The following is a 13,629-nucleotide window of genomic DNA, read 5'->3' on the forward strand; positions in this document are numbered from 1 at the left end:
ATCATCATCATCATCATCATCATCATCATCATCATCATCATCATCATCATCATCATCATCATCATCATCATCATCATCATCATCATCATCATCATCATCATCATCATCATCATCATCATCATCATCATCATCATCATCATCATCATCATCATCATCATCATCATCATCATCATCATCATCATCATCATCATCATCATCATCATCATCATCATCATCATCATCATCATCATCATCATCATCATCATCATCATCATCATCATCATCATCATCATCATCATCATCATCATCATCATCATCATCATCATCATCATCATCATCATCATCATCATCATCATCATCATCATCATCATCATCATCATCATCATCATCATCATCATCATCATCATCATCATCATCATCATCATCATCATCATCATCATCATCATCATCATCATCATCATCATCATCATCATCATCATCATCATCATCATCATCATCATCATCATCATCATCATCATCATCATCATCATCATCATCATCATCATCATCATCATCATCATCATCATCATCATCATCATCATCATCATCATCATCATCATCATCATCATCATCATCATCATCATCATCATCATCATCATCATCATCATCATCATCATCATCATCATCATCATCATCATCATCATCATCATCATCATCATCATCATCATCATCATCATCATCATCATCATCATCATCATCATCATCATCATCATCATCATCATCATCATCATCATCATCATCATCATCATCATCATCATCATCATCATCATCATCATCATCATCATCATCCAGCTTCTTCTCTTGTCTATTGCAAGACATAAGCCCTCTCAGCACGTCTCCAGGAAGTTCGATATTGTGCTATATAATTGCATCCATCTACCATATATTCTTTTTATGTCGTCTCTCCAGCATGTTGGTGGTCTGCCTCTGCTATTCTTGTCCATGCGAGGTCTCCATTCTAACAGTTTTCTGTCCACCTGTCATCCTGCAGTCTCGCTATATGTCCGGCGAAACTCCATTTTAATCTGGTAATTCTTTCTATGATATCTTGCACACCCGTTCTTTGCTTTATTTCTAAATTTCTCACTCGATCCTCAAGTCTTATTCCTAGAATGGATCTTTCCATTTTCTGATGTACTAATCTAAGCTTTGACACCCTTGCTTTGGTTAATGTTAGTGTTTCAGCTCCGTACGTAATGACTGGAAGAACACATTGATTGGATACTTTCCTTTTAAGGCTTAAAGGAATTTCACTGCTGTATAATATATGTCTTTCAATGCTGCCCAGCCTAGGCCAATCCAATTTAATATTTCTTGGGTCTGATTGTCTTTAGAAATTTTGACGTCGTGTCCGAGATATCGATATTGACTTATTTGAACAAGAGCATTGTTCCATTCACTGGGAATGCTATTTATCTTTCCAATCTAAATGTGCTCTAGCCCAATTAATCTTTGACGCCGATATCGTAAGGTCAATGGTATACGTCTCAAAGGACGCCTAGATACCAAACCAACTGTTTTTAAACGTCTTATAGTTAGAGTGGAAACAAGCGTACCAGTGACATTTTGACGTCAGTACTATGACAGTGGTCGTAAAGTAAAATAAGGATCCATTCACAGTTAGTGTATCATACCTAACATATCTGTCATCTCGAGACGTGGAAACTTTAGGCCGACTCTTTGTCGTGCAGTAACATTTCCGGTTTTCTGAAATCTAGATGCAAGTAGAAATAACACTTTACGAAACATTGAAAATATTGGTAACTTCGACTTGTAGGGCACCATTTTGAAGCATTCCCACAGCTTTGTTGGCTTCATCTTAACTTAATTTACAAGGCATACCTACTATTATACTATTAGGTACTACTAACTAAATCACTTGGAGCTATTGATGTAGATAAGTGACATGTTTTATACAGTGGGGAACAATTTTAATGTTATTATTTTTTAATTAATTTCTAGCTACATCCCTAGTTTATGCCTCGCAGTATATATTGGATATAGAAATGAGAGTGTTATTTTTATAGTTATTAATCTTCCCAAATCTCACTAACTGTTCTAGTTTAGACAAAGATAAAATCTAATACTTTCGAAACTAGTTCAAATCATTAACCAACACTATAAACAATAGAAGCATTCACCTACATGCTCAAACGACATGATATTTAAAACCTTCGCATAATTTATTGTTCTCGTTCATTTGAAACAATAAGTGTGCTATGTCACATGTCAAAATACGTCATTGATATTAAACATTTTATGTATCTCCGTGTAAAACCGGTTTGTACTGGAATATAAGTTTAAGATGCCTTATCAGCTATATTTAAATATTAGTTCTTTTCGCGACATTAAGTTGATTGACATGTTTATAACGAAAAACATTAGTATGTATTAGACATTTCTTTTCTTAAATATTTCCATGCACCTACTTCGTGCATAGAAGTTAGAATATTAAGATACTAAAGAAGTTCAGATGTGGGTTTTTCGAAGGATGCTGAAGATCTCTTGTGGATAGAGCACGTGACCAACAACAAGGGGCTGAGAAGAATGGGGAGTGAAAGAGAGCTCCTAAATATTGTAAAAAACAGAAAACGAGTTATCTATTAGAATATATTTACAGAGGAAAAAGATACAACTTGTTACGACTCATCATGGAAGGGAAAGTGGAAGGAAGAAGAGGTCCAGGCAGAAGGAAATGATCCTGGCTGAAGATCTTAAGAGACTGGACAGACATGGACACACATTCGATACTAAGAACTGCTCAAGATAGAGAGCAGTTTGCTGTTATAGCCAACCTTCAGTAATGGAGAAGGCACCTTAAGAAGAAGAAGTTCAGAATGTGCATGTAGGTATACTCGTACCAGGTAGGTAAGAGACTCAATATTCAGCTGTGGTGCTATTGTTGAAGGTGTGAAATTACATATATGATCATTTCATAAAACAGGTAGATCCCTTATTTATGAAATTCCACACCTCCAAAAATAGCACCCCGCTAATAAGGCTCTTAGGTAGCTGATACTACTTTACTTAATTTTTGCTTCTTAATGTGCCTATCCGTGACGAATATTGACGATCATCATGGTAATCTTTATTTTATCTGCGGCAACGCAGAAAAGCTGCACAGACGTTGTGTTGAAACAGGTTTTGAGGTTCTTTAACCAGGATGTTCTTCTTCTTCCTGGACCTCGGTTTCCAAATATTTTCCTTGCAAGAAGGCTTGTAGAAGGACATATCTGAATTCATTTCTCATAATGTGTCCAAAGTATTCCAACTTTCGAGATTTAATGGTGGTTAGTACCCCCCGGTTCTTCCCCGTTCGTCTAAGGACCTCCTTATTTATGACTCGGTCAGTCCACGGGATTTTAAAAATGAATTCTCCGATATAGCCACATCTCAAATGCTTCCAATTTTCGGCACATCTTCGTTCAAGGTCCATGATTCAATACCATAAAAAAGACAGAGAAGACGTAGCAAATTGTATTGTATACAATATTTATGATTAGTGCTCTAATAACCGAAAAAATAACGGAAAAGATAGAAAACATAATACGTTGTGAAATAAACGGAGGTGAAACTAGTAGAGGTGGTAAATTATCAATAACAACCTATACATTATATTGATAGTTTCCCACCTTTAGAAGTATCGGAGTCAAAATATCACAGGAGAATTTTATAAAATTTTATAAAATTTTCCCGTCAGTGGCAGTTGCCAAACCCTCCAACACGTCTTAAAGTGGAAAACTATGAATATAATGTTTTAAGGGGATGGGTACGTATTTTCGGCTGCAATGATATTCAAATGGGGATTCATTTTTTCGAATCCTGAGAAAACTAATAAGTATTTTTGAAAAATTTAAACGCAGAATGAAAGATTACGTTCTTACCGAGGGCCGAAAGTCCCTGAAAACTTCTATAATGTTTATTTTAATAAATTACAGGGGTGAAAAACTAAGAGAAAATGTAGTGTGATTTTTAATTTCAAATATCTTATTCAAAAGAAACTTTTTATTTATTCTAAGGGACTTTTGGCCCTCGATAATAATTTAGTCTTTCATTCTGCGTTTAAATTTTTTAAAAATATTTATTAGTTTTTTCAGGATTTGAAAAAAATGGACACCATGTCCGTGGTGATATTTTCCAAATGGAACATTCGCTATCTTTGTCATACAACGCACTGAGTCAAATAGAGTATGATGACAAGACAGTGACAGTTTTAAATATTTGACATGGCATCGGGAATATTTTGAGTGGTTGATAATATTGATAGTGTATTTGATAACTAATTGATTTAAGACGTGAACTTAATAAAAAGTTATTTATTGTTTATTAATTATGGAAGATCTAAGCAGTGAATACATCAGGATATATTCTGTGATCCAAGTATTTTTTTGTTAAAGATGTTCAAAATTCTAAGCGTTCCATAGTAACAATATATTATTAAAAAATCACTTTAACACTTTTCCTCTCGATTGAATATTAGTTTTTGTTGTACATATAAATTATTACAATCACTGAATACATAGTTAGTGAAAAAATTATCACATTTATTAACTAAATTAATAATTTGCAATTATACATATAACAGTTATCCAAGAACATTCAAAATCATCTCTTTAAAGTTAATGATGACATTGTCAAGTAGAATGACATTCTAGTAATGTTTACATATCCATACCAGTGTGAATTTTACTACACGTAATTTGCCGTGTAAAGTCAGAAAAAGTAGGGATAGCCGTAAAATATTTGCGAATTATGTACCGATGGCCTTAATAGGTTTCTATTAATAATTTACCACCGCTACTAGTTTCATCTCTTTTTATTTCACAACGCTTTTGCGTTATTCACACTGTATACTACAATAAGACATCTTCTTTGTTACACTTATGACATTTCAGATGCTTGATACTTTTATTATATCCGTATTCTATGTTAATTTCTTACGTTATTACAATAAGTTGTACATGTTTTTTCATAAATTTACAAACATAATTTATCTTCGCCATGTTATTCATATATCTTGTACGGTAGAGTAATGTACTTTAAATTATTCTTTAATTGAACTATTCTCTTGCCAAAAATGTGTTTAGTTGCCTTGTTTATAAATTTATTTATTTGCAGACGTTCATTTCGACCAAATGCCATAAGAAAAATGCGCAGACGAGCAGTTTTCAAGAATGGAGACTGCAATATCCTACAATCAAGAATCTCGAAACGTAGACTTCGATATCTCCAAGATATCTTCACGACCTTAGTAGATTCACAATGGCGATGGACGCTTACTATATTCGCCATAGGATTCTTGGGCTCGTGGCTCTTATTTGCTCTAGTATGGTGGTTGATTGTTTTTACACACGGCGATCTTGAAGAAGATCACCTACCTGCAAAACAGGCGGAAGCCAATTGGACACCATGTGTTTTTAATATTCAAGGGTTTACTTCGTGTTTCTTATTTTCTATAGAAACGCAACATACTATAGGTAAGAACAAGAATTTAATCAATACCATATAACAATAACGTATTATCATTATCATGTATTGTTATCATCACCTGATTTGTTGATTGCTGAACATAGGTCTCTTCCAGATATTTACATCTATTTCTGTTCTGCGCATCTTGAGTCAACAACTTGTATATATGCATAGAATTGATCAGAAATCTGATCGAAGAAAAAATATTGTAAATGAATAACATGAATTAAGTATAATTCTTAGTGTGACTGAGAATCTGCATAATACGACCGTTCTCGTAATTCTGTCTAGTCTGTCGAAACCGTTCTAGTAAACTGTAAGTTTCTCTTCGTTGTCGTCTATTAGGGAATTGCTGATTATAAATTCTTATTGCTATGTTCATTCGCTTTCAAGATGAGCTAAGACGCGAGTTTCAGACACCTGATTCGTGTGGTTTTTCTTGTCGTCGCAGCTTGTCATTGGTTAGAAATTAATTATATATTGAATAAATTAATTTCTAACCAACGACAAGTTACGACGACACGAAAAACTCACGAATCAGGCGTCTGAAACTGGCGTCTTAGCTCATATTGAAAGCGAATGAACAGTACCACATTTTTGTTACATTCTCCTAGCACAAAAACCATATTAATCAGTTCCTCGTTAGAAAAAATCATATTACTAATGGTCACAAATCATGTCTAATGTTGAAGCAAGTTTAGTGCCAAAGTCTCAGCCAACTAGGTAGAATATTGTATGTTTTTATTAATATTTTACGAACCAACTATCTTAACAAAGTAGATATTTCGATATCTCATCAAATATTAATAAATTAAGGATCAGTCTAGATAGTCTAGGCGCCAGAGGGGTCACCGTGTCATATTCAATTCTGATGGACAAACTCAACGGTTTCTTATGGATTTTTGGCTGCTGATTACGAATTTCGAGGGGGATTTCGCTCTGAATGGTCAAAAAATTGTTATAAACAATTTAATTGTTTATAAATTGTTTATAAAGCTCTGTCTCATAAACTAAAAGAGATAAAAAAAATGTTTCAAATAAAATTTGTTTCTTAATAAAAAACGAAGAAAAAACCGTTTACTAAACTTAAATCTAACAATTAGAACTCAAGATATTGTAAAATTAGTGCACAATGCAAATTGCAAATTGCAAAATAAGTATTTTTCGAAGCTTTATCGATCGTAACTCGGCTTTTACGCATGCAAATAAGTCTTAGAAGGTGCCGTTTTAAAGCTTAATTAACAGGCTTCCAAACAAAGTTTGTTAAATTACTTGATCTTCATTTGTTTTAAAGTTATACCCGTTTGAAATTACAATTTTTTTAAAAATATTGTACATTCATTTGTTTATAAGGTTTCTAGCAAATTTGAGCTATAAACATTTATACTTTAATGAACAATAATGATAGAAAAACTTAAAAGGAACAATTTAAGGTTATAAAAATGTTCATAAGTTTATTTTTGGCCAAGATGTCGATATTTTAATGGCGCGCGCTATGAGGCGCAAGATCGGCTCACCGCGTAAAGGTTCACGCGCTAACTTCTCGATGCAAATTATAATTTTTATGTATACATACGTTATCTTCATTTTTCATTTTTGAAGATCCTAATAAAATTTTATCATATAATTCTTATAATTAAATCATCATACTGTACCTCGTATCACCTTTCATTCTATTTACATTGTCCTCTATTTTTTACACTAAATGAGAAAAAAACATTAAAAACTAATATTTCAGAAGTATAACTAAAAGGTAAGTTGATATTATTTATTAATACTATTTTTACAAACATTTTTTCATGCATCTGCAAATCTGCATAGAGATATACAGGGAATATCAGCTTTTTTACATCTGCATAAGTTCTTAGCGAAATTTTAACAGTTACATGGTGGTACAAGTCTGTTCTTGTAGGCAGTAAAACTAAAACTTTTTGAGGCTTCAGAGTCTAATTATCTATATGATATCCATATAAAGTGGATCTAGTCCTTTTGCAGCATCATCAAGTCCCGTCAATTGTGTGTATGCCGCCACATCATAAATGCTCGTTTTATATGCAATGATGATGCTGCAAAAGAACTCGATCCACTTTATATGGATATCACATATTGGCTCATTTTCATGCATAGAAGCCGAGTTACGATCGATAAAGCGTCGAAGAATACATACTTACTTGAGTGTGAGCCAATCTTGCGCCTCATAGCGCGCCATTAAATTATCGACATCTTAGCCAAAAATAAACTTACGAACAGTTTCATAAGCTCAAATTGTTCATTTGAGTTGTTTTATCATTATTGTTAATTAAAGTATAAATGTTTATAGCTCAAGTTTGCTTGAAACCTTTATAAACAAATTAATGTACAATTTTTTTAAGAAAATTATAACTTCAAACGGGTATAACTTTAAAATAAATGAAGATCAAATAATTTAACAAACTGTGTTTGGAAGCCTCTTAATAAAGCTTTAAAAGGACACCTTACAAGGCTCATTTGCATGCGTAGAAGCCGAGTTACGATCGGTAAAGCTTCGAAAAATACTTATTTTGCAATTTGCAATTTGCATTGTGCACTAATTTTACAATATCTTGAGTTCTAATTGTCGGATTTAAGTTTAGTAAACGGTTGTTTCCTCGTTTTTTATTAGGGAACAAATTTTATTTGAAACATTTTTTTATCTCTTTTAGTTTATGAGCCAGAGCCTTATAAACAATTTATAAACAATTAAATTGTTTATAATAATTTTTTGACCACTCGGATCGAAATCCCCCCTCGAAATTCGTAATCAGCAGCCCAAAATCCATTAGAAACCGTTGATTTTGTCCATCAGAATTGAAAATGACACGGTGGCCTCTATTTGCGCCTAGACTAAGATTAATATGTATTTATTTTCGAAAAATAATTTCTTTTGATTGAATATTTTCACGGCCAACCTAATAACATTTCACGTTTTTGTTGCAATTAATGTTTGGTTTAAATAATTACGAATAACTCAGAAATTAAAGCATTCAGTTATAGGGAATGCTTAAGAAAAAAAAGTAGCATAAAATATCACTTCATTACAATACTAAAATATAGGGTGTTCCATTTACGAAAACTCATTCGGTGTTTCGACCAACCCTGTATAATACTAAAATTAAACATTTCGTTGTATTAATAATTTTTAGCAATAAATAATAAAATAAATTTAGCAAATAATTAAAAATTATTTGAATATAAAAATATATTTTCTGATGTCAAATCACTACAATTCTACAGGATGTGAGTATTGCTACGAAATTAATAAACAAAACGTAATTATTATTTTTTAAAGTACCTCGTATAAAATTACAGAACCTTATATTTTAAGAAATAAAACGTTGAGGAGAATCCAAACATTTAAAAATATACAGGATGTTCCTTTAAAAAAACATAATTTTTTGTCACCCTGTCAATACGGGTGGCCCTATTTGAGAATATTTTTAAATTATGGTCCTATCTATGCACTAACTTTTACCTAAATAATTTTTTTCGTATCTCTTCGGCAAACGAGAAGTTCGACTTCCTCGCATGAATGCCTCACCCTGTATATTACATATGAATTTCCATCGTGTACCTAACTACCAACTCCAAAGAATATTATTTTTAAAATCACTATTAATTCTACTCCTAAATATTTTATTTTGTTTTTAATCGTTTATAAAATCAATATCTTTTTTAGGTTATGGTGTGCGAACGACAACAGAAGAATGTCCAGAAGCAATATTCCTCATGTGTCTTCAAAGCATAGCCGGAATGATTATCCAAGCGTTTATGGTGGGCATAGTATTTGCCAAAATGACGCGTCCTAAATTGAGAACACAAACGCTGCAATTCTCAAAGAACGTTGTCATTTGTCAGCGAGAAGGCCACCTCTGCCTTATGTTCCGAGTAGGAGACATGCGAAAGAGTCACATTATTGGAGCAAGTATCAGAGCTCAACTCATTCGATCGAAAACTACGAAAGAAGGAGAGGTTCTCAGTAACTTCCAGACCGAACTGGACGTGAACGCAGATGGCTGCGATGGAAACCTCTTCTTCATCTGGCCGATGACAATCGTCCATCGTATTGATGAAAACTCTCCCTTTTATTTTTTAACTGCTAGTGATATGTTAAACGAAAGATTCGAAATCGTAGTGATATTGGAGGGGACTATAGAAAGTACCGGTCAAACCACGCAGGCTAGATCGAGTTACGTGGCTAGTGAAGTTCTGTGGGGGCATAGGTTCGAATCTGTCGTATCTTATAATAAAGACAGACAAGGTTATGAAGTTAATTACTCAAAATTCGATAACACCGTAGCTATTGATACGCCACTGTGTTCAGGAGCCGATCTGTCGGAATTTTATAGAATTCAGCAAATTTCTGGTAAGTTGAAACATCGCTAGGAAACTTACACTACAGCCCAAAATAAACAGTACTGAACTTATAATTATATTGTTTTAAGAAATACATATTATTGTTGACTCCTCGCTCAAAAAAGACTTCATACCGATGTTCCAAGTTTCTCGTCATGAAATAAGGGTTGTCTCACGTTCGCTCTAACGACATCTTTTAATTAATCGATAGTTTATGATACCCGTGTAAAAACGACATCATCATCATCAACCCGTAAGCGTCCACAGCTGGACATAGGTCTCACTCAGTTCTTTCCATCTATCTCTGTTTTGTGCGGCTTGCATCCAGATACCGATAACATGTTTCAGATCGTTGGCCCATCTCGTTGGTGGGCGTCCTCTACTCCGTAGTGCTTCTTCTCGTGGCCTCCACTCGACAATACGTTTTGTCCATCGGTGGTCTGACAATCTGGCGTCGGCGTGGTGTCCTGCCCAATTTCACTTAAGCGACGCGATTTTTTTGACAACGTATGTTGTTTTTGTTCTACGGCATATTTCTTCGTTTGGGATTCGGTCTGTTAGGCAGACACCCATCATCTGGCGCTTCATAGCCCTCTGAGTTACGCGAATCTTGTTCACTACCTTTTTTGTGAGTGTTAATGTTTTGGCTCCATAAGTGAGTACAGGCAACAAACACTGGTCAATGATTTTCCTTTTAAGGCTTATGGGTAAGTTTTATTTAAATACATAGTTAAGTTAACCAAACGCTTCCCAGGCTAATCCTATGCGACGTGGGAGCTCGCACGTCTGGATATCTCTTCCCAACCGAATTTCTTGTACCAAGTAGGTACTTATAAGATGCAGTCTGCTCAATATCCATTCCTTCAACAACGATATTAGGATTAAGCATCAGATTAGTCATTATTTGTGTCTTATTGATGTTAATCTTTAGTCCGACCTCTAAGGAAGCGATATAATTTGTTCATTATTATTGCATCATCCATACGATCTCCTCCCAACCGAATTTCATATTCCAAGTACTTATAAGATGCAGTCTGCTCAATCTCCATTCCATCAGCAACAATAATATTACAATTTAGCACCATATTAGTCATTATTTGCGTCTTGCTGATGTTATTCTTTAGTCCGACCTCTAAGGAAGCATGATATAATTTGTTCAACATTATTATTGCATCATGCATACGATCAGCAGGACGGTGTCATCTCTGAAACTCAAATGACTCCATTTATATTGATACCATATTCGTTTAGATCTGCCTTATGTGTGCTCTAAAAGGGTTCTGAATAGCAATCGTGGGGCTGTGGGCAGGGGGCAGCTATTCACAGCCCCAAATGTATGCGTCTGGAAATGTGAGGTCTGGAGAATGTGATGGAAAAGGGAAGTCAGTAAATCGTGAAATGAAACTACTTGGAAAATCACCCTGAAAAAATTGACGAACTGTGACAGCAGTATGGCCAGTGTCCCGTCCTGCTGGAAAAAATTGGTTTCGAAATGCCAAATTACGTGTACGACAGAATTGACGTAGATCAGGGATAAAGCGTGTTAAGATTTGTATGTACCTCTGTAGATTAAGTGTGACTTGCCTACCATTTTCTTCTATAAAGTATGGACCAATGATTCCGTGTCCCAAAACCTTACACCGGACACTTACTTTTGCCATATATAAAGGAACTTCTTGATCTTCATCTGGTTTGGCTAAGCCCAGAAATCGATTTGTGCCACGATTTACATGGCCCGACAAATGAAAATGTGCGTCATCTGAAAACCATATGTTTTTCAAAAATTCAAGATTTTCCTACTGTAACGCAAGAATTCTGGTGCAATATTCCACTCTACTGCGATACTCCCAAGGTTGTAATTGTTGAATTACCTGAATCATATACGAAAATGCACCTAGCTCCTTTAGCTACTTCAGGATTCTTTGCAAGGAAGTTCTTTTCAAGCCAAGTTGCAACGCTGTCCTCGTCTGGCTGGGTTTCGGATTTTCCAAGATTCGCTCAAAAACACGTTTTTGGTTATTGTTATTGTTAACTGTCAGGAGACCCCCGAGTGTCCTTTTCGTTGGCACAATACGTTTCCGTATATCTGAACTTTTCAATAACATTCAAAATTACAGCATTACTTGGAGAACGTTTATTAAACCGTTGTGTGCATTGATCACACATATATCTCAGACTAACACCATTACGTCGGCAAATTCCATATGAGCGGAAATAATGCTCCACCGGAAACACTTTCTCTGTACTTACCACCATTACACCATTTGTAACAATTAGGCCTTACTAATTAATAATTGCTGAAGGATTGCTTGACAAGTTGTGTCACAACTAATTTGAGTATAACAACGCGCACAAAGAGACACCTATGTTTCAGTTTCAGTATTGTTTGTTTCAGGCTATACTGTATGTTTGCTTTAATGGTGGCTACTGTCTTGTCATATTGTAAGGTGAAGGATAAAGGTGTGATATGAAATATGTTGGTGATGGAATGGTTAAACGATTTGATTTTTATCTACCTACATCAAATTTTCAAATATTATTTTAAATAAAAATCAACGGATAGGTGATACTTAATTTATTTGTTGAAATAAATTTTAATCACTAAAATGTGTAGGGATGTAATAAATCAAATATGGCGATGTATCCGAGGGTTTGTTCGCAAGCGAATTTTTTCGGGTCCATTAGTCAAAAATGGTAACTACAGCAAGGCGGGGGTATGTGTTTGAAATACAGCGTTTTTATAGATCTACTAATTTCCTTAATGGTAGAAATACCTTTCACCTTCATAGGAAATTAAAAGAGATCACTGGCAATAAACGGAATCAACTATCCCAAAGTCTAGAAGACAAAAAGGTGCACATAGTATTAGATAACAAATAAAAGATTCAGCCCAGCTCAGGACATTCGAGAGAAAGATACTAAGAAAAGTATATGGCCTGGTGCAAGAGGAAGACGGCACATGGAGAATCAGGAGAAAATCTGTCATGGCTGTGACATGTCTAGAGACAAGAAAATGCAAAATCAGCGAAAAATATATTACAATGGAAGCCGATATGAGACGAAAAAAGGAAGGCCCAGAAAGACATGGTTAGATGACGTGGAAGACGACCTGAAAACCATCTATGTAAGACAATGGAGGAGGACACAAAAGAGATCTGAATGGAAGGACATAGCCAGAGAGGAAAAGACCCATACAGGGTTATGATATCAAAAGAAGAAGAAGGCGAAATTACTAGATAACAACGATCAAATAAAAAATTACATTATCACTAATTATTAGAAGATGAATACAAATACAAAATACAATACAAATACAATAAATGGAAAAGCATTTGGCCCTGGTGAGATGCACACATCAGGAAACTGGAATGAAAGCACGTTTAATATTTCTTCTTCTTGTAGCGCCGACGCCTCTAATAAAAATTTAATCTTTAACAAAATTTATAATATGGGGATACTACCAACTGATTGACTTAAGTCGACTTTTGTCACAATACCAAAGAAACACCGAGCAATGACATGCATGGATTACTCAACAGTAAGTTTGATGAGTCACGTTTTAAAGATACTTATTCTAGTAATACATAATAGAATAAAGGAGATATTAAAAAAGATAATTACTAGTACTCTGTTTGGGTGTAGCTTGGTGAGTGTCTTGGACACGAGAAAAGTTACGTTCAAGTACTGATATCCAAGTACTGATACGAAATCACATAAAAAATATAAATCAAAATGCATATATCTGCACAATTGATTTTGAAAAGGCTTTTG

At 34.5% G+C, this 13,629-nt stretch overlaps 1 protein-coding gene across 9 annotated transcripts in view; it reads left to right on the forward strand.

Moving 5' to 3' along the window:
- The window catches only part of LOC114329435 (G protein-activated inward rectifier potassium channel 3), a 202,949-nt gene that overhangs the window by 172,237 nt on the left and 17,083 nt on the right, over positions 1 to 13,629 (forward strand). For all 9 annotated transcript variants that reach the window (XM_028278534.2, XM_028278533.2, XM_050649696.1 and 6 more), the window contains 2 exons: positions 5,137 to 5,495; positions 9,182 to 9,868. In XM_028278534.2, the coding sequence (XP_028134335.1) occupies positions 5,137 to 5,495; positions 9,182 to 9,868 (1,046 nt within the window). The remainder of the gene's footprint in view (positions 1 to 5,136; positions 5,496 to 9,181; positions 9,869 to 13,629) is intronic.

Source organism: Diabrotica virgifera, chromosome 1 (assembly GCF_917563875.1).
Source record: "Diabrotica virgifera virgifera chromosome 1, PGI_DIABVI_V3a".
Lineage (NCBI taxonomy): Eukaryota > Metazoa > Arthropoda > Insecta > Coleoptera > Chrysomelidae > Diabrotica > Diabrotica virgifera.